This window comes from Pseudophryne corroboree, chromosome 1, assembly GCF_028390025.1.
Source record: "Pseudophryne corroboree isolate aPseCor3 chromosome 1, aPseCor3.hap2, whole genome shotgun sequence".
Classification (NCBI taxonomy): Eukaryota; Metazoa; Chordata; class Amphibia; order Anura; family Myobatrachidae; genus Pseudophryne; species Pseudophryne corroboree.
Genome location: NC_086444.1, coordinates 943,541,727 through 943,561,086, shown reverse-complemented (window position 1 = coordinate 943,561,086; position 19,360 = coordinate 943,541,727). Strand labels below are relative to the sequence as shown.

At 42.7% G+C, this 19,360-nt stretch overlaps 1 protein-coding gene across 6 annotated transcripts in view; it reads left to right on the top strand.

Moving 5' to 3' along the window:
- Positions 1-19,360, top strand: part of INPP4B (inositol polyphosphate-4-phosphatase type II B) — a 1,055,719-nt gene that overhangs the window by 1,009,011 nt on the left and 27,348 nt on the right. For all 6 annotated transcript variants that reach the window (XM_063920402.1, XM_063920401.1, XM_063920400.1 and 3 more), the window contains one exon: positions 10,884-11,038. In XM_063920402.1, coding sequence (XP_063776472.1) covers positions 10,884-11,038 — 155 coding nt within the window. The remainder of the gene's footprint in view (positions 1-10,883; positions 11,039-19,360) is intronic.

Genomic DNA, 19,360 nt, shown 5'->3' with positions numbered 1-19,360 from the left:
GTCTGTGGTGGGAATCAAGGGGGTAATTCAGAGTTGATCGCACACTGCAACTTTTTGCAGCCTGCGCGATCAACTAGACGCCGCCTAGGGGGGAGTGTTTTTTTTGCATAGCAAGGCTGCATTCACTTGTGCAGCCCTGCTGTGCAAAAAAAGTTTTGTGTAGAACAAGACCAGGGTAAGAGTTACTTACCCTGTGCAATCAATCCAGAATTGCAGGTCCTGGAATTGACATCAGACATCTGCCCTCCAAATGCCTGAACACGTCTGCGTTCGCCGCACCACTCCCAGAAAACAGTCAGTTGACGCCCCAGAATGCTTTCCTCCCGTCAATCTTGTTGCGATCGTGGCAGCGATCGCTTTCTTTGTTCATCTTGTCGTTGCACGGCGATGGCCATTGCTGGGAAACTATTGCTGGGAAACTATGCGCCTGCGCATTGCGGCCGCTGCGCATGCGCAGAACGATCCATTCGCAGAGCTGTGAAAAACAGCAGCGTGCGAACGGGTCGGAATGACCACCCAAATCCATGACCTCAGCGCTGTGCAGTATTGTTAACCATTTCAGAGTGGCTTCAAATGACATAAAAACATCTTTCAGGCATTTTAATGTGCCTCCATGTCATCTATAGGCTTTCATTTGCTAAAAAAAAAAACCCCTTGCTGGTTAACATTTTTCCACTGTTAATTAAAAATGCAAAAATTAACAATTAGATACCTTTAAAGAGACCTAAATATTTTACTTATGGCCACTAGCAGCCTTATATACTACCCAGCCATCTTTGGCCACTTCTAACTTAATGTGTGTAAAATCAGACATGCTTACTGCCGGGTATCCAATTGTCCGCGGTTATTTACCATGGATAATTGTATCGCCAGGGGCTATCCTAGTAGCCCCTGCCCCAATACCACTCTTATCAGGGGTTTGGTTTTGCCTGCCTCAAACAGGCACAGCCAAATCTGCAATAAGCAGGCTTTTTTCCAGCGATTGCGGATGCAAAAATACACAGGTCCGAGGCTTTTTGCAGTCGTTTTCATGTGCAACAATAGGATAGCAATGAAAAAATCTAATTTTTCATTAGTGCAAATTTTTTTAGCCTAAAAGTATAAAGCTGACTGTGTAATAACCTCCGCGTGTTGTAACTGTTATTTCAAATCTGTTTGCAGCAATACACTTTTCAGCAAATTCTAATGTTGTTTGACATGTTAAACGACCCCCTTTCCATTTGAATAAATGGACTTAGATTCAAGATGGACGATTTCAAGATGGCGCCCATGTTCGGTACATACCCTAAAAAATAGCCCACCTCACCCATACCTTACTGGAGTATTCAGTTTTCCCATTTCCTGCACAGTTTTTGAAACAAAAGGGTGTACTGCGACTTTTGAATCATCCTGTATACACACACACTTACATACTAGGGTTCATTTTTTTGTTGGGAGTCAATTAACCTACCACTGTGTATATATATATATATATATATATATATATATATATTCCTAGGTAAAATAGTGCCCAATACTGGATCAGTGAATAACAGTTTGTAATTCTGTTTAATAATACATGAAATTTTGTTAATAGAAGGAGATATACATATACCTCAATTACAATGATGCACAGGAAGAGGTTTCTAGGACAGAAATAATTTAGAGTAAAGATACTATGTAGCAACCTGCAAACTACTATTCATATATAGAACAGGAGCAATAATGTTTCTTTAGCTAATTGGGTGATACAACTGTTGCAACTAGTGCTCAGAATGCTACAAAGCAGAAGAGATCTCATCACTCCGGTTCTGTTCACATAATAAATAATCAAACATATATTAGTTGTTTAAGCCTAGCATTCTGGAATCCACTCGTGTGACCAGAACACTTAAGTGGCCTACCCCTAGCAGTATAGGGATCATGCCATGTTCGATCACATTTATGGATCCAGAGCTAGTCTAATATTTAACAGCATAATGCATGAATGTAAACACATTCATTGTATATAAAAAGGGAAAAACCAAAAAATTATGTGTCCATACGGTTAGAGCTATATAAAAACAATAGTTAAATGTATACCCGAAAACCTTACTGAGAATCAGACATATTAGAAGAATAAACGGACCCCAGTAGGTAAAAGAGAGGAAGAAAAAGGGGAAACATAGGCAACAACTCGTTAAGGGCAATGGGCAAATATGTAATGATTCTAAATAAATTCCAAGTCTATTGTCTCCTCAAGTCCTTGTGGCTTCAAAGATTCTAATTTTAGAATCCATGCTTCTTCTTGTTGACATAAGGTTCTAAAACGATCTCCTCCTTTCGGAGTAATGGCTAAATGTTCCAAATCCACCAGTTGAAGGCAAGATGGATTAACAGCATGGACTTCAACAAAGTGGCGTGAAACACTATGGTTCATGTAGCCATTTAGGATATTTCTCCTATGTTCCATGAAGCGTAGCTTCAAAGCCGTAGTGGTATGCCCCACATAGTATAGTTGACAAGAGCAGCGTAACAAATAAATTACAAAATGTGTACTGCAATTAATGAATAATTCAATCTTATACACTGCTTCAGAACAAGAAGAAGTAACTTGTTTAGTTTTGTTAGCTACATACTGTAGGTGGCAAGTGATGCACCTGGTATGATTGCACCTAAAAAAAAAACACAACCGTGGGGCCTATCAGTGTTTGTTGTCCCCTTAGATCCATGTTGTCACGTGATCTCTTAAAAAGACTACAGTATGTGCCAGTATTTTCTTCAGATTCCTAGCCTTTTTGAAGACAATAGTAGGATTCCTAGGTAAAATAGTGCACAATACTGGATCAGTGAATAACAGTTTGTAATTCTGTTTAATAATACATGACATTTTGTTAGCTTTAACATTAAATTTAGACTTAAAGACCAGATTATAGTCTCCATTGAATACCACCGAATAAGAGTCTCCACCCAATACCATCAACAGTGGTAACTATAATAAATATATGCCATAGCACTTTGGGACTTCCGGGGAATCCCTATGCAATCTGTATACTAGTAGAGCTGTTATACACACAAACACACATATATATATATATATATATATATATACATATATATATATATATATATATGGCTTGTGAGAAGAAACCAGCGTACACAGAGGAAGCCGAAGCAAGCACGTGGAGAATACACAAACTCCGCACAATTATGGCCATGGGGGGAATCAAACCCACAACATCAGTGCTGTGAGGCAGTAATGCTAACCATTTCACCATCTGTACTGCCCAAATATCCTTAACCTTAATACATACACTTCTATACAATTGCAGATTCTGTTCCCATGTCAAATTACCTCTTATGTTCTCGCATACAGTATTTGATCCACAAGTGGGAATCTAGTGCCTGGGCTAAGAGCTATTCAATGAATCTCTGCAACTAGCCCTGAGTCTGTATTTATCGCATATTTCTGCTTGCACCCTCTAATGTCGACTTTCTGACAAAGTCAACATCATGACTGTTGGAATACATACTATTACTGGCAGGCGGGATGCCGGCTGTCGAGATCGCTACAGCAGCATCTCGCCTGCCAGAATATTGACTTTTAACTTATTGCTCCTTCATTGACTTTAATACACTTTTGGAACTTTTGGGAGCACTGTGATTTCCCTTTACAAGAGTGTGCAGCCAAATAAAACTCTCCCCCCCCCCCCTCATTTTTTCAACCAACACATTGTATTGTCTGTTCAATGTATATATAAGTAACACAACATCGGGACATTGACTTCTCAGCCTCTCTACACATATTGTGTCAACTTCTCATTCTAGAACTGTAACTTTCACTCTGTGCTAGTTCTTTCCTTCTCACCTTCTCTGCATACATATACACACCAGGTGAGCGCCTGATACCATCCCCCATCACCTTCACCGGGGAACTATGTCAGACCATTAAACCCTACATAAGTGCCACACCTGCATTAGCTGCAGGATGTGTCACCTAATCTCCGCCTAATGTCGAGACCAGACCTTACCGTAAGATCGTTGCCCCCTAAAAATGTACAATCAAGAATAACGGGAACCCGAAACGGTTTGCCCAATGAAACAAATCCCTGAACCTGGCCCATCTACGACCTCTATGTCCAAGCCACCGGATGAGGCGTGCTTCTGGGAAGCGCAGATCTAACCGCATCCCTGGAAAAGAGCCAATAATAATATCAGTAATAAAAAGTTGAATAAAGTTGTTTCACAAGAAGGGGAATTATAAACTGTAACCTAACGTGGAGGGAAGGTGTGTGTGTGTGTGTGTGTGTGTGTGTGTGTGTGTGTGTGTGTGTGTGTGTGTGTGTGGTCGCCCAGCTTGACTTGAGGCAAAAAACACAAACCTTCTGCCAGTAACCATAATTAAAACTGATGGTAAAACAAAAAATTTCTCAAGGCCCCCAATAAGTGGGTAGCTCTAAATGCACCAGACCTCCACCTACCCAGTGCCCGGATATCAGAAGCAGCGCCAATGCGGAATGAGTGTGTCCCATAGTCGCCACGTGAAAGACCCAAATGCAGAATATATAATTTCAAAACCGAGCGGAATTAATAACTAGTAAGAGGTGAACCATCCATCTTGTGACGGAGGACGCAGGTCCAAATAAGTCCCAGCCGCAACTACAGCTCACTGCACCACAATTCCAGCACCACCATGATAGGAAACACTTCAAGCATATTCCCTATCATCCGACTCCGCACCTATTCCTCAGGCCACCGCTCCGCACACAATATCTACCAGCAAAGTAGGCCCCAAACCCTGAGGCCCCAGCTGCATCGGTAAACAATTGCAAAACGGTGTTAGAAATGGCTACCTCCTGCCACAGGCACACCCCATTAAATTGAAATAAAAACTCGTCCCAGATGGACAGGCCAATACAGATTTCCAGTGACAAACGCAAATTGTGTGGCCTCCTAATACTCACTGTTGCCCTCTCCAGCTTCCGGCAAAACACTCTGACCATAGGTATCACCCTGCAAGCAAAATTAAATAAACCCAAAAGAGATTGAGCCTGTTTAAGTGTAAGCTTACCCGCCGCCAACACAAATAAAATTTCACCATGGAGACAGTTAATCTTATCAGCAGGAAGCCTGCAGTTACCAGCCAAGGTATCGATCTCGATACCTAAATAGACCAGCGACTCCGCAGGACCCTCGGTCTTTTCCCTAGCAATTGGCACCCCAGAGGAAGCAAAAAGCTCTAGCGCACTCTCCAACAACCACTTGCAGCGATCTGAACCTGGCGGACCTACTAACTAAAAATCGTCTAAACAGTGGGTTATTCCGACCTCTCCAGTAACCTCCCGCAAACACCATTGCAGGAAGGTACTGAAATGCTTGAAATACACGCAGGAAATAGAGCAACCCATGGGCAGGCCCCTAGCCACATAAAACCCATCGTCCAACTTAACCCATGTACTTAAAAGCAGACGGATGCAGAGGAAGTAATCGAAAAGCAGATTCAATATCCATCCTGCACAATAAAACCCCATGACCGAAAGCCCGAACTATATCCAAAGCCATTTCAAAAGATAAATAAGACACCCAGCAATATACGAACACAATGACATCGTTCACTGAAGCTCCCCTAAGGCAAGACAGATGCTGAATGAGCCTAAATTTCCCTTTCACCTTTTTAGGCACCACACCCACCGGTGACAGTACCAAATCGGGAATAGGGGCAACCCTGAAAGGGCCGACCATTTTGCCCAAGGACACTTCTGCCTGAAGTTTTTCCTTAAGGATACCCAGAAATTCCAACGCTGATCGCAGATTCTTAACAGGATCTTGCCTAACCAACCCGGAAATCAGCAATGTAAACCGCACGGAAAAACCTGAACGCAAAAACTCTGCATCCGCCTGAGATGGGTATGCCTGCAACCAAGGAAGCAGAGCGGTTATTCTAATCAGGGTGGGAGCCCTATCCAAAAACAGGGGCTGCGGGACCGCGACTTTGCCTCGCCATGGGTGTGGCTCCACCTCCCTTACCAATGGGCTTGGGACAGTCCTTAATGGCGTGGCCACTCCCACATCTAGTGCAGGAGTGCTGAAAATGACACTTCACCCCCAAAGTGCACTGCCCGTTATTAAAGGCAAAGCACTTACCGTGACCAGCCCTTGAGGATCCCGATCGGTTCCCATAGGGCCGATTCACAGACTGTTTGGACCAGATCTTAGCACCCCCTTCGCTAGATGTACCCGCAGCCTGAGTGATTTCAACCTATAACTCCACATCCTTCTTACCAAAATCATAAATCTCACGACTGTGCTGCTTGCGCTTGAAATCCTCATTGTATTTTCGCCAAGTGAAAGTTGTGAAACCTTTGTATGAGAAAAACAGCTGATGATTCAAGTACTGGCAACACACCAAATTCATAGACCCATCAGGCCGCATCTCCAAATAACAAGGCAAAAAAATGAACATGCCCCGCACCCAATTATGATAGATCAAAAAGAAATCCCCGCTACCTTTGCCTTTCTTTCAAGCTGCCAGCAACGCTTTCCTATCATGGCTCGTGAGTGCAAAGATATTGATATAACTCCCCTTCCATATCCTATCCCTGACCCTGGGTCGTAGACCACGCTGCACAGTAGTGTTTGCGCAGGTAACAGTGTCCAACTTGACGGACACCTGAGAAGAGTCGGAGGTGGGAGTCTGGCAGCGTATGCAGTGATCTGCTTTCATCTCTGAATAAGGTTTTGAATCTGGTTGTTTCCCATTCCCATCTCCATTCACATAATTCGTTAAGGAGTAAGTTGCTAGAACTTTATGCCTTTACCCACTGAGAAGTCAAAGATTTAGAGATTGTCCCTTTTTCTGAAACCCATCAGGATGCAATGGTTTTTGTTATCTGTATTTATTATTACTTTTCTTTATGTGTAACAAATCTGCACCTGAAACTGTTACCTGGCTGACCGGTGATGCCATAATTGTATCCTTACCACTCATGGCCAGTATTGCGGTGAATCTCGGGTGCTGCAGTGATTATTTTTGACAACTAGTGTCACGACCACCGGCCGATTCTCCAGATACACCAATACGAGAATCGCCATGTGTGACTACTGGATTACTTTATACCCGAAACTGCCACTAGCAAGAAGATTTTAGCGACTTAACACAAGGCCGTCTTCGCTTCGGCCTACACACACAATTATTAATACGTCACAAAATGATAGCATGGACCATGAGGCCTTTGGGCATAAGAACACAGACCAGAACTAAAAACTTAATTTCAAGAATATCTTCAGAGCTTCAGTTACCAAAAAGAGTTACAAAGATTATGAGAAATATTTAAAAGTACACACCGATTAGGATACAATTTCAAATAAAACAAAAGGGAGAATAATTTCAGAAAACCTAACTTATTCAGCAGTAGGTGAGCCTTCTGTGTGGAGGGATTTCACAATATAAGATATACGGTGCATTCCCAGCTCTTGGTTGTTCCTTATTGGGGTTATGCTACAGTCCGCCTGGTATTAATGTGTCTGATGAGAAATTGTTACTGAACCAAATTGAAAGAGCAGCAGGAGTAGGAGACATAGTAGTGATGGGAGACTTTAACTATCCCGAGATAAACTGGAAAATCAATTCATGTGATACTGCTAGGGGCAATATGTTTTTAAACATGCTAAATGATAATTACTTAGTTCAATTAATCGAGGAACCAACTAGGTACAATGCAATCTTAGACCTGGTGTTAACTAACAATGGGGAATTGGTATCAAATATTGAAGTAGGAGAGCCCACAGGTAACAGCGACCACAATATGGTCACATTCAATATCAGTTTTCATAAGCAGTCCTATACTGGCTCAACTAGGACTCTGAACTTTAGCAAAGCCAACTTTGACATGATGAAGGAAGCGTTAAGGGACATTGAATGGGAAATTCTGTTACAAGGAAAAAATACTACAGAGAAATGGGATGTATTAAAATCACTACTAATTAATAATACTCGTAAATTTATTCCCACCAGCAGCAAAAAAAGGAATAAAAATCCCAAACCAATGTGGTTTAACAAAAATATAAATATAAAGGAATTAATGGACAAAAAAAGACGAGCATTTAAAAAATACAAATCTGAGGGGGATGCAGAGTCATTTTAGCACTAAGGACTATAAGGACTGTAACAAAATATGCAAAAAAAGGAATAAGAGCGGCTAAAGTAGAAACTGAAAGACTAGTAGCAAAGGAAAGCAACGCGAATCCCAAATGTTTTTTTAAGTACATCAACAGTAAGAGACTAAAGAAGGAGACTCTAGGCCCTTTAAAGGACAAGAGGGGAGTCTTAATCAAAAATGATAATGACATAGCAAACAAACTAAACAAGTTTTTTCAACGGTATTTACCAGAGAGGACCAAATGCTAGGTCTAACACAAAATCTCAACAAAGATAATGTCCCACTGCTAAATGCTTATTTGTGTGAGGATGTAGTCTGTGACCGATTAAGAAAGTTAACGATTAATAAGTTACCTGGTCTCGATGGAATTCACCCGAGGGTTCTTATGGAGCTGCACGCTGAACTACCAAGACCTCTATTTTTGATCTCCGTGGATTCGGTTAAATCGGGTATGGTTCCCAAAGACTGGCGTATAGCAGAGGTAGTGCCGATATTTAAAAAGGGGAGCAAAGCTGAACCAGGTAATTATAGTTAGTCTTACAGCTATAGTGGGGAATGTATTGGAAGGTATTCTAAGGGACAGCATTCAAAAGTTCCTTCAAGCAAAAAAGGTCATTAAAAGGAACCAACATGGATTTGTGAAGGACAGATCATGTCAGACCAACTTACTTGCCTTTTATGAAACAGTAAGGGCGAACCTGGATCAGGGTGAGGAGGTGGATATAATCTTTTTAGACTTTGCCAAAGCTTTCGACACTGTACCACACATGCGTCTTATCTATAAGTTACAAGAAATAGGGCTAGGGAGCACAATATGCACTTGGGTCAGTAATTGTTTAGATAATAGGGAGCAGCGCGTTGTGGTCAATGAATCATTTTCAAATTGGACTAAAGTACTAAGTGGTGTGCCACAAAGGTCTGTACTTGGACCACTTTTGTTCAACATTTTCATCAACGACCTAACAGTAGGTCTAGAGAGCATGGTGTCAATTTTCGCAGACGGTACCAAATTGTATAAGGTTATAAATACGGAGGGTGATGCTGAGTTTCTTCAGAACGACCTAACTAAACTGGAAGCATGGGCAGCAAAATGGAGAATGAGATTCAACACAGACAAGTGTAAGGTAATGCACTGTGGGGGCAAGACCAAAAATTACACCTACATACTAAATAGGGTTATATTAGGGGATTCTGTACTGGAAAATGACTTAGGGGTTCACATAGATAACAAATTAAGCAGCAGTACCCAAAGTAGGAGTGCAGCAAAGAAGGCTAATAAGATATTAGCATGCATAAAACGGGGAATTGATGCAAAGGACGAGAGTATTACACTCCCATTATATAAATCACTAGTGAGGCCAGATCTTGAATACTGTGTGCAATTTTGGGCACCATATTACAAAAAGGATATCCTGGAGCTAGAAAAGGTTCAGAGGCGTGCGACCAAACTAATTAAGGGTATGGAGACGCTGGAATACGAGGAAAGGCTTGCAAGGCTAGGCATGTTTACATTAGAAAAGAGGAGACAAAGAGGGGACATGATCAACATCTACAAATATATAAGGGGTCAATACACAGAGCTTGGAGGGACCTGTTTTCTATAAGATCAGCACAGAGAACATGTGGTCACTCACTTAGGTTAGAGGAGAGGAGTTTCCGCACATTGAGGCGAAAAGGTTTTTTTTACAGTAAGGACAATACGTGTTTGGAATTCCCTGCCTGAGAGAGTAGTAACTGCAGACTCAGTCCACACCTTTAAGAATGGGTTACATAAATTCCTATTGGATAAAGATATTCAGGGTTATGGTACGTAGGCACGCATTATAGTTAATTTAACTAGTCCTAACATAAAAATAACTAGTCCTATAATAAGACTGCACAGGAGACCACAAATAGGTTGAACTCGATGGACAATTGTCTTTTTTCAACCTTAGTTACTATGTTACTATGTAGTTCATAGTTGGGATGAGTTCATCATTGTGTTATATCTCAGCTCCAGTATAATTATCCCAGCATAGGAGTCTGTCAAAGTAAACTGCTATCACAGTAGTCTTTATCATTTGTAGTATGCAACATAGCCTTTGAACTTTTTGTTAAAAATGAAGTAGCTTCCATGCAATTGATGCAAACTGGCCAGCAATGTGTTCCTCTTAATTAAATTGTGAATACATTGCTTATGCTAATGTTGTGGGGCTGTCGTACCTGCTGTAACGTAATCCTTAAAAGATTAAATGAAAGGGTCTTGCAATGACTAAACTAAGCTCTTTAAGACTGTAAGACACCGTAAGGGTGTATGCCTGCAGGAGCTGCTTCCTTATACGACTGCTACCAAGAACCTATTCCATTCCCTACTGGTAATACCTATTAGCTATACCAAACAGTCTGTTCTATCTAAACTAGTTCATTTAAACTTTTTAATTTGTTGCCATGCTGGATATGCTACTCCAGTAAAATGGACTTGAAACTAATTTTAAACTGTGTTTGTTAAGAACATTAGACAAAGGAATGGAACAATGACAGAATAAGGTGTCCTAAAATAATATTGTATTATATTATTCCAAACAAAATACATGTTAATTTTTATGGGAAGGGAAGACACTGTTTATTTCACATAGCAAATATACTGTACACAGGCATTAAATAAACTACTAGAAAAGTTGTTTGAGGACTGTTTTCAGATCTTGACATATTATACTTTTCAATCTAAAATTTTGATTGCATTTGCTTCACCATAATTCTAAAATAATATATTTTCTATGTCACTAGATTTGCCGAAAAATGAATGGGGTTCGATTTACTTGCTGTAAAAGTGCCAAGGACCGGACATCTATGTCAGTTACTTTGGAGCAGTGCTCAATCTTAAGAGATGAACATGACCTTCACAAGGACTACTTCATCAAGGCCCTTGACTGCATGAGAAGGTGTGTATGGATAGTTGTATTGTTACAGCACCTCTGTTAATTGTACCAATTAGTAGGGTAACCATCATTTAGTGACACAGAAAATGCATATTGTAAATTGTAACCATTAGAGGTGAGATCTACTAAAGTTTGGGATTCTAGGGGGTTTTCAGATCTAAACTGCTGATTTACAATTCAGATTTGCAAATCACTAATGATGATAGCAGATGCAAAAAGCCTGATTTTACTTTGCGGTTTGCCTATGTGGAGTTCCTGGTGAGTTGTACGTTGCCTTTCTGACAGGCTCACTTGTATTACACTAAAACAAAGTTTTTAAAAAAAATGAACTTTTCCCTCCCTTACATTCTTGAGACCAGCCTACTCAGCTTAGCCTTGATGGCGGGTGCCCATAAAAATATTCACTCCATAAAAATATGATTATCAGGTGATACAGTTGCTCACCTTTGTAACTTTATTACATACAGTACTTGCCTAGTCTCCCGGAATGTCTTGAAGACTCTCCAATTGTTTGGGAGTTCTTCTGGACTTCTGAGATAGCACTGTACTTATAGTATATATGAGGTGGGCTGGAGTGCCACACAGAAAAAAGATAAAATGCAGATGAACGCTCTAAACACTAAGAACACTGGTAATCAGAATAATTATAGTAAACTCTGCAATTTATCATGGAGTAAAATTGGCAAAAATTATGGTCCCGCCTAGCATGGCCAGGTGACCGCATCAGGTGGGTCCCTAACCGCCCCAAGTGATCACACTAGTGAGAAGTAGCAGTGTTAAAAGGTGTTACATTAATAAGAAGTAGCTAAAAGGGTTACATAACTGAGAAGTAGTAATTAGGGTTTTAACATTTTTTACATTTGGAAAAGGCAGTTTAGGTGCTAAAAGTGTTAGATTAAGTGTTATAATAATGATGCCCCGAACCCAACCAGAACAACCCAGGGGGCCCACGCCTCAAACCCATTCCTAATACTGACATCCTATATAAATTTACCCAGGACTTACCATTCATAGTGCCTATATGTAGTCTGCAAATGCTAGAACCCTATACTAATTAAAGTACCCAAGGGCAGGTGGGAGGGGTGTTAGTCCAAGCGGAAGGAGTCTCCGTTTTCAAGTGTACACACATGTACAGTAAACAGTATATAATATATTTGGTGGATGGCCCGGACTGCACATACTCATTCTAAACATAATAAGAGGTGCTACCATGCTGAGACTTGTAGTACCACACATCGAGCTTAGCCTTTATAGCGGGGGCCCATACAAATATTCAAAGAACATGATTATCAGGTTATACAGTATCTCAACTTTGTAATTTTAGCACATACTTGCCTAGTGTCTCAGAATGTCTATAAGACTCTCCAGTTGTGTAGGAGTTCTTTTGGGCTCCTGAGATAGCACTTTACTTAGCTAGAGAAAGCCAATTTCAATAATTTTGAATGCTATTGCTTCAATATGGCACCTTCTCCTGGCCATATGATACCTGGCAGGGAATTCAGTTGTTTTCTAAGTTGTGATAAATAATGGATGCCCAATGTTGCAATTCAATTTTTTGGTGTCCACTTTAATTATCGCACTTATCGTGCCCAATTAGACAGGGTTTAGCAAGATAAATTGTCTAAACCAGACTAAACTAATGGACTCGACAGGAAAAGTGCTTTATGGGTGCTCAAACAGCCGACTTTTCGCACATTTCAGCTTGCCACCTCCAGGGGCTGCGAGCTGAAATGTGCAACCATGGCTATTCATGCCTGAATGGAGCAACAATTGAATTGCTCTATCGATCACAACTAACAGTCGTATTAAAAACTATTGAATTATGCCCTGGAATCAAGGCATTGTGAAATAGGGGTTGGGCTACGATAGCATACTACAGATGCTATTGTCTCTCGGAGATCCTTGAGGTTCTAGAGATGGGCAAATATGCTTTAGTATAAAACTGCTCTCTTATAATTTTATTCACTGGACAGTGAGCTGCAAGATGTTATATGACATGTTTATTATAGACTTCCATTTTATTACAATCATATAAAATAATTCAGATGATTTTATGTATAAAGTGACACTACCTGTCCACGTGTTGGTTGAAGTTTGGTTTATGATGAAATGTATTGTTTCTGATGTATATATTGTAGTATTAAAACAAAACAATATATTGTACTGTAATAAAAAGAAACGTTATTTATAAATTGGTTCAAATTATAATCAAAATATAGGGCCTTTATTATATTATAAAAAAAAATGATTCATCCATCTTACTCTTCCTGGAAATGTTCATTCAAGCCTTACTTTTTTAACATAAAGAGAGGGACAGTTATATAACAACTACAGTAACGTCAGTATTCTGTTTGAACATCATTAATAACCTTGATCATTTGGAGAACGAATTGTTATGGCTTTTGTAGTAGTGCACAATTACAGTTTCTCTCTCATGTTCTCTAACTTCTAGAAAAGAGTACTGTAGATCAGGACTAACACTTTTTTCCTGGGGAAAAAAATGAACTACTGGAATTATCATCTTTAAATTTACCATTAATTATCAAAACCACTGCTATAGAATTTCTTACCAGTTGCTTGTGAAGCAATGACTGTGGTAGCACTGGGGGCTATGTAACAGGAAGAGCAGAGATTGTCTGCTAAAAGCTGGTCACAGAATCACAATTAAGGATAACATACTCTAATACATTTATAAAACCTTTTTCACATTTGAATATATTATAACCTGGAATTAATTTGAATATAGTATTTAAAATAAATTCTGAAAAATATTAATGACTTATTGGTAAAAATATTGAAATTGTTAAACCACTTTGATGCCTTTAGCTGATATAGATAAATAGTAGGAGCTAATCGCAGCCGCACATTGGCTTTATGTAACCGTAAACCACTTGCCTGGCAGGGGTGGCTGCTGGAAGATAATCTACCAGCAGCCGCCAGTCTCAGAGGGAACTCCTAGCTCCTTTCACCCATGGCTCCTCCCCCAGTGTCTGCCAGTCACTGCCAGGTGCAGTGATCGGCCAGCCCAGTGGCACCTCCCAACTGGCAGTTGCAGGAAGGAGCAGCCACCAGTGGTTAAGGGACCTAGAGCTATCAGCGACAACCCAAGGTTCTAGTGAGTAAATAAGAAGTGTTTTTTTGGGACTTTCCCCTTCCACTCCTTTGAATTTTTTCCCTAATTTTTCCCTGTATAATGATCATTAAATATATACATTTCTGCAGCGGGGTACACTGGTATTCCACAGGGAATAACATTGGGGTGTAGAGTTGGATCTTGATCCGAGGCACCAACAGGCTAAAAACTTTGACTTCCCAGGATGCACCGCACTGCCTCCTCTATATAACCCCTCCTCCGTGCACAGGAGCTCAGTTTTAAAGTTGGTGCCTGCAGTGCAGGTCACTAACATAGGGGGCTGCCTTAGGCAGCCCTGAAGACTTTAAAGAAAGTTCTTACTATGCTACTGAGCCGCAGCACTTCTATGTCTGGGAGACATGCCATTCTGCGGCTCCATCACCTCCCCTTTGTGGTGCTGTATACTCCTGTGGCCTGGTTCCTGGGTACTTACAGCGGAGATGCACCAGTATTCTGGCACACCGCCACTGCTCATCTCCAGGATCGCGTGGCTGCAGGACTTGGGGAGGAGGTATGAGGGTCCCCTAGGGGGACCCGCTGGGTACAAATCGCGATTTGCGCGCAGCCCATGGAAGATGGACGGAGCGGATGGCGTGGACACTGTACTGCTCAGGGACCCCACTATATCCACCAGGGCAGTAGACGGAGCACAGGCATTTCTTTTAGGCTCCTTAAGTTACCGGTGGTGAAGTCCAGCATTGTGGTGATAGAGCACTGCCTGTAGCCCCTCCCTTTCACTTTCCCCTCACTCCCTGCTGAGACCTGGCTCCATTTTTGCTAAAGGGCTGCTCTCTATGGGATTGCTGGATGCTGTCTCCTCTGTATAGCCGCCTGTTCCAGCGCCATGCTTATACAGGACACCTGAGTATTCTACCTGTCTTTTGACTGTGTTAGTTAAGAAATAAGTGTGTTATTGACAGATTAGGTGGTACAATTATTCTGTGATATACATCCAGTACTGCTGTGAATTGTTATATCTCTCTGCATATACATATCTGCTATGCAGTATTATTGTTGTGTACATTATTCCTGCATTGTGTTTGTGACTGAGTGTGCTATATAGCTACTGCGTGTGCTCTCCTTTTAAAGTGTATCACACCCTTGCTATCACTATATTCTGAACCCTGTGAGGATAAGTGCGTCAGGGTCCACATTTATTTGTATATAAATTTACATATATAGTGCTACACAGTCTATACATCTTGTATTTTGTCTGTGTATTTCACTCACCCCATACCGATTAATTTCTCTGTTTGTGTCCTGCTTTTATTAGCACATAAACCAGGGGATTGCGGTATTACTATTGTCTGGCTATATGTACTGTGTGCCCCATGGCTACATTCCTCATAATGTCTTCCACACAGGGTGGAAATTCCATGGACGCTCCTGTATCAGGCAGTGCTGCTCCCACAGATTTACCGGGAGTGGTACCTGCTGCTGGGGATGTGGGTACTGGGTCCCTTACATCTCCCACTCCACCTGTGGCCCCCGTGGCCAACCAAGAGCCACCGTGGGCCACCTTTTCTTGTATGTTAAATACTTTGGTAACACGTCTTATGCCCCCTCTGGGACTTCCTGTGCCATTTCAGTCACAAATTGTCCCTGCAGCAAATCCGCTTTGGGCGGACACACTATCTAACCAGATAAAGGGTTTGAATAAATCCTTGGTTAAACAGAAGTCTACACTAGTGATGAGCGCCTGAAATTTTTCGGGTTTTGTGTTTTGGTTTTGGGTTCGGTTCCGCGGCCGTGTTTTGGGTTCGACCGCGTTTTGGCAAAACCTCACCGAATTTTTTTTGTCGGATTCGGGTGTGTTTTGGATTCGGGTGTTTTTTTCAAAAAACCCTAAAAAACAGCTTAAATCATAGAATTTGGGGGTCATTTTGATCCCATATTATTATTAACCTCAAAAACCATAATTTCCACTCATTTTCAGTCTATTCTGAATACCTCACACCTCACAATATTATTTTTAGTCCTAAAATTTGCACCGAGGTCGCTGGATGACTAAGCTAAGCGACCCTAGTGGCCGACACAAACACCTGGCCCATCTAGGAGTGGCACTGCAGTGTCACGCAGGATGTCCCTTCCAAAAAACCCTCCCCAAACAGCACATGACGCAAAGAAAAAAAGAGGCGCAATGAGGTAGCTGTGTGAGTAAGATTAGCGACCCTAGTGGCCGACACAAACACCGGGCCCATTTAGGAGTGGCACTGCAGTGTCACGCAGGATGTCCCTTCCAAAAAACCCTCCCCAAACAGCACATGACGCAAAGAAAAAAAGAGGCGCAATGAGGTAGCTGTGTGAGTAAGATTAGCGACCCTAGTGGCCGACACAAACACCGGGCCCATCTAGGAGTGGCACTGCAGTGTCACGTAGGATGTCCCTTCCAAAAAACCCTCCCCAAACAGCACATGACGCAAAGAAAAAAAGAGGCGCAATGAGGTAGCTGTGTGAGTAAGATTAGCGACCGTAGTGGCCGACACAAACACCGGGCCCATTTAGGAGTGGCACTGCAGTGTCACGCAGGATGTCCCTTCCAAAAAACCCTCCCCAAACAGCACATGACGCAAAGAAAAAAAGAGGCGCAATGAGGTAGCTGTGTGAGTAAGATTAGCGACCCTAGTGGCCGACACAAACACCGGGCCCATCTAGGAGTGGCACTGCAGTGTCACGTAGGATGTCCCTTCCAAAAAACCCTCCCCAAACAGCACATGACGCAAAGAAAAAAAGAGGCGCAATGAGGTAGCTGTGTGAGTAAGATTAGCGACCGTAGTGGCCGACACAAACACCGGGCCCATTTAGGAGTGGCACTGCAGTGTCACGCAGGATGTCCCTTCCAAAAAACCCTCCCCAAACAGCACATGACGCAAAGAAAAAAAGAGGCGCAATGAGGTAGCTGTGTGAGTAAGATTAGCGACCCTAGTGGCCGACACAAACACCGGGCCCATCTAGGAGTGGCACTGCAGTGTCACGCAGGATGTCCCTTCCAAAAAACCCTCCCCAAACAGCACATGACGCAAAGAAAAAAAGAGGCGCAATGAGGTAGCTGTGTGAGTAAGATTAGCGACCGTAGTGGCCGACACAAACACCGGGCCCATTTAGGAGTGGCACTGCAGTGTCACGCAGGATGTCCCTTCCAAAAAACCCTCCCCAAACAGCACATGACGCAAAGAAAAAAAGAGGCGCAATGAGGTAGCTGTGTGAGTAAGATTAGCGACCCTAGTGGCCGACACAAACACCGGGCCCATCTAGGAGTGGCACTGCAGTGTCAGGCAGGATGGCCCTTCCAAAAAACCCTCCCCAAACAGCACATGACGCAAAGAAAAAAAGAGGCGCAATGAGGTAGCTGACTGTGTGAGTAAGATAAGCGACCCTAGTGGCCGACACAAACACCGGGCCCATTTAGGAGTGGCACTGCAGTGTCACGCAGGATGTCCCTTCCAAAAAACCCTCCCCAAACAGCACATGACGCAAAGAAAAAAAGAGGCGCAATGAGGTAGCTGACTGTGTGAGTAAGATAAGCGACCCTAGTGGTCGACACAAACACCGGGCCCATTTAGGAGTGGCACTGCAGTGTCACGCAGGATGTCCCTTCCAAAAAACCCTCCCCAAACAGCACATGACGCAAAGAAAAATAAAAGAAAAAAGAGGTGCAAGATGGAATTGTCCTTGGGCCCTCCCACCCACCCTTATGTTGTATAAACAAAACAGGACATGCACACTTTAACCAACCCATCATTTCAGTGACAGGGTCTGCCACACGACTGTGACTGATATGACGGGTTGGTTTGGACCCCCCCCAAAAAAGAAGCAATTAATCTCTCCTTGCACAAACTGGCTCTACAGAGGCAAGATGTCCACCTCATCATCATCCTCCGATATATCACCGTGTACATCCCCCTCCTCACAGATTATCAATTCGTCCCCACTGGAATCCACCATCTCAGCTCCCTGTGTACTTTGTGGAGGCAATTGCTGCTGGTCAATGTCTCCGCGGAGGAATTGATTATAATTCATTTTAATGAACATCATCTTCTCCACATTTTCTGGATGTAACCTCGTACGCCGATTGCTGACAAGGTGAGCGGCGGCACTAAACACTCTTTCGGAGTACACACTTGTGGGAGGGCAACTTAGGTAGAATAAAGCCAGTTTGTGCAAGGGCCTCCAAATTGCCTCTTTTTCCTGCCAGTATAAGTATGGACTGTGTGACGTGCCTACTTGGATGCGGTCACTCATATAATCCTCCACCATTCTTTCAATGGGGAGAGAATCATATGCAGTGACAGTAGACGACATGTCCGTAATCGTTGTCAGGTCCTTCAGTCCGGACCAGATGTCAGCATCAGCAGTCGCTCCAGACTGCCCTGCATCACCGCCAGCGGGTGGGCTCGGAATTCTGAGCCTTTTCCTCGCACCCCCAGTTGCGGGAGAATGTGAAGGAGGAGATGTTGACAGGTCGCGTTCCGCTTGACTTGACAATTTTCTCACCAGCAGGTCTTTCAACCCCAGCAGACTTGTGTCTGCCGGAAAGAGAGATCCAAGGTAGGCTTTAAATCTAGGATCGAGCACGGTGGCCAAAATGTAGTGCTCTGATTTCAACAGATTGACCACCCGTGAATCCTTGTTAAGCGAATTAAGGGCTCCATCCACAAGTCCCACATGCCTAGCGGAATCGCTCCGTGTTAGCTCCTCCTTCAATGTCTCCAGCTTCTTCTGCAAAAGCCTGATGAGGGGAATGACCTGACTCAGGCTGGCAGTGTCTGAACTGACTTCACGTGTGGCAAGTTCAAAGGGCATCAGAACCTTGCACAACGTTGAAATCATTCTCCACTGCGCTTGAGACAGGTGCATTCCACCTCCTATATCGTGCTCAATTGTATAGGCTTGAATGGCCTTTTGCTGCTCCTCCAACCTCTGAAGCATATAGAGGGTTGAATTCCACCTTGTTACCACTTCTTGCTTCAGATGATGGCAGGGCAGGTTCAGTAGTTTTTGGTGGTGCTCCAGTCTTCTGTACGTGGTGCCTGTACGCCGAAAGTGTCCCGCAATTCTTCTGGCCACCGACAGCATCTCTTGCACGCCCCTGTCGTTTTTTAAATAATTCTGCACCACCAAATTCAAGGTATGTGCAAAACATGGGACGTGCTGGAATTTGCCCATATTTAATGCACACACAATATTGCTGG